This window comes from Drosophila teissieri, chromosome 2R (assembly GCF_016746235.2).
Source record: "Drosophila teissieri strain GT53w chromosome 2R, Prin_Dtei_1.1, whole genome shotgun sequence".
Taxonomy (NCBI): domain Eukaryota; kingdom Metazoa; phylum Arthropoda; class Insecta; order Diptera; family Drosophilidae; genus Drosophila; species Drosophila teissieri.
The window spans coordinates 9,073,453-9,076,050 of NC_053030.1; the positions used below are offsets into that span (position 1 = coordinate 9,073,453).

General features: G+C 45.1%; 1 protein-coding gene across 1 annotated transcript; it reads right to left on the reverse strand.

Annotated features, from left to right (window-relative positions):
- Positions 1-480: 480 nt before the first annotated feature.
- On the reverse strand, positions 481-2,008 carry LOC122613670 (serine protease inhibitor 42Dd). The gene is made up of 4 exons (XM_043787965.1): positions 1,985-2,008; positions 1,008-1,912; positions 809-953; positions 481-749 (listed from the first exon to the last, which is right to left on the reverse strand). Exons 1-4 carry the CDS (start codon positions 1,998-2,000, stop codon positions 625-627), a joined length of 1,191 nt encoding a protein of 396 aa, XP_043643900.1. The 5' UTR covers positions 2,001-2,008; the 3' UTR covers positions 481-624.
- Between the last annotated feature and the right edge of the window lie 590 nt (positions 2,009-2,598).

Consider the following 2,598-nt stretch of genomic DNA (forward strand, 5'->3'; position numbering starts at 1 on the left):
CAATATATAAATAAGTATATTATTGATCAGAGTCTCTCCTCGAAACGATCTGGCCATGTCAGTTTGAACGCCTTGATCTCAGAACCTATAAAAGCTAGAAAATTAAGATTAAGCTAGGCGATTCCAAAGGCATAGACGCAGAGCAAAGGTTGCCACAGAGAACATATCATAGTTAAGCAAGTGGTTGAACCCTTGTGGCAGCCCAAAGAGGGCCGGTGTCCGTAGTGTCCGTGGTGTCCGTAGTGTCCGTTGTGTCTGTTGTGTCCGTTATGTCCGCGGTGTTCGTGGTGTCCGCGCATTCTGGATGTCGGGATGCCGAGTCTGATATGCCAAAAATAAGATGATGACACGCTCACAATTTTGAAATTGATTAGATTATTTTTAGTTAAATGTTTTTTTTGGCCCATTTCTATATAAATTTGTAAATATCTTCTAAAAACTCCCATTGCCTGAGTAACGGGTATCTGGTAGGCGAGGAAGTCGAGTGCAGTGCTGTATCTTGTATTTCGAGTTCATTGTGTACATTTGTTTGGCAACAATTTGATGTTCATTGGGATACTGTCCATTATGGCGTGATTGCCTGCGGGCCATCACCATCAATATACGTGCAGCCCCCTCCCGCAATTAGGGCTTAATGAAATGGCCAACGAAGTAAACGTTTTTCTTGTCGCGGATGGCAAAAACGAAGGGGCGGTCGGCCTTGAAGACCTTGCGATCGGGATTCTTCTTCACGACTTTGGGCTGGACATCTAATTGAAATTCAAATATATCAGATGTAAAATAGAAGACGGCATTTTAGTTGGCTCACCTGATTCCGGTGCTACCTCGCACCCAAATTCCGTAACATTCAGAAATACTTTGTGTCTGGCTTCCGAAATCCTTTGTGGTGATTTCTTTTCAAAAACGCCACTCAAATTTGCTTGTCCGGCCTCAAAGACACTATTAATACCCATCTTAAATATAGAATAGTTAGAGGTGTATTTCAAAGTAATTACAAAGTGACCCACCTTTTGTAGTGGAACCTTGAGATCAACAGAGCTCTCGATCCTGAATTTCGGAATGGTGACATCCACTTCCTTCATCAGACTCCTGGCGGCCACCTCGTTCATATCCAGTTCAGCAAGTTTTTCCTCCAATTTGGCCAAGCCATCGATGGCCGTCGGCAAAATAAACATCATGGTCATGTTGGACCTCTCGAAGGGCAACTGCAGGATCTGCGACTTGAGCTTCTTGGACTCGCCATAGCGAAACTGACCAATCTGCCTCATCATGGGGAGTTCCATCCGCTGGCGAGGATTGATCCAGAAGTCTTCGACCTTGGTAAGTTGCAGGGGGAATATCTTGTCCCATTTGGCTCGAAAGAACAGGGAGTTCACAAGGATTACACTGGCATCGGGATTGAAGACATCGGGCGTAAACAGGTTTCTTACAGTGTAAAACGTTTGCTTTTCCAGCCACTTGTTAACTTTTTTGACAGAATCCTCCGGGTTCAAGTAGTTAAGAGCATCGGCCTCTGCATTGAAGAACTCCAAGGCCATGCTATTGAAGTCAGTCCGAATTTTCTCCTCTTCATTGACGTACAACCGGGTGACCAATCGCAGGGCTACTCCTCTTTTCGCACAGGAGCACTCGTCGCTCCAGGACTCCGCGTGTTGTTTGGCGACTTCCGACTTATTGGACACACCCAGGATCAACTTGGAGCGCAGCTCATCTGCACTCTTCCCGCCGGCCCCCATGAAAACCAAGGTCATGGCACTACGGGCAGCAGCCGGAGATACCATCATGTTCACGGGCGGCACCTCATCGTTGAGGGCACGGAACAGATTCCGGGCGAAGACAATGGGACTGGCACTCAGCGATGGTGCCGTAGTGCCCCCGGAGGCCATCGGGATCAGCCAGATGATGAGAAATACTGGGTAAAGCAGGCAAAGGCACTTGTAATTTTAAAGAAATACTACAAACTCGGGGCTACGAAATAACTTACCCCATTCGCTTGGCATGTTGCGATCCAACTAAAGCTCATCGATGCTCTGTAAAGAACTGAACAATGGGTTTGAGGAGATGAGTCACCAACTTGTTCGAGATTATCTCTAGAGATTCAGTCGCATCCAAACCGGTTGCCTTAGGTCAGCATTATCAATATCATTAAGAAAGCCCTTCAGAATCTCACGATGTTCATGAATCGTGAACAAATAAAAGTGAATAAGCTATTAAGTTTATTTCAATGTCTTTAGGGTTATTTATTGTACATATTCTGTAGAGCAATTGTGCTAAACTTTAATTTAAGCACTCTGCTGGTGGAGTGAAACAGTTTGTTTTGGATATCAGTAATACGGTTATGGAATTGTTTATTGTTGGCTGTGGACGCTGTCATTGATGTCAATAGCTTTTGTTATTTCGTTATTGTTTAGCTAGTTTTGTTTTGCCGAATCGCATCGCTGCCAATTTTTTATCTCGACTAACAAATATTTTCGCAGCCCTCGAGATGAGGGAGCAGAATTGGACGGTGGAAAATCGGCGGGAAATAGGGGGAAATCGAGGGAAATGCAGTGGGGCTTGGCATTGTTATTTGCATGCCACGACAGCAAGTCAATAATG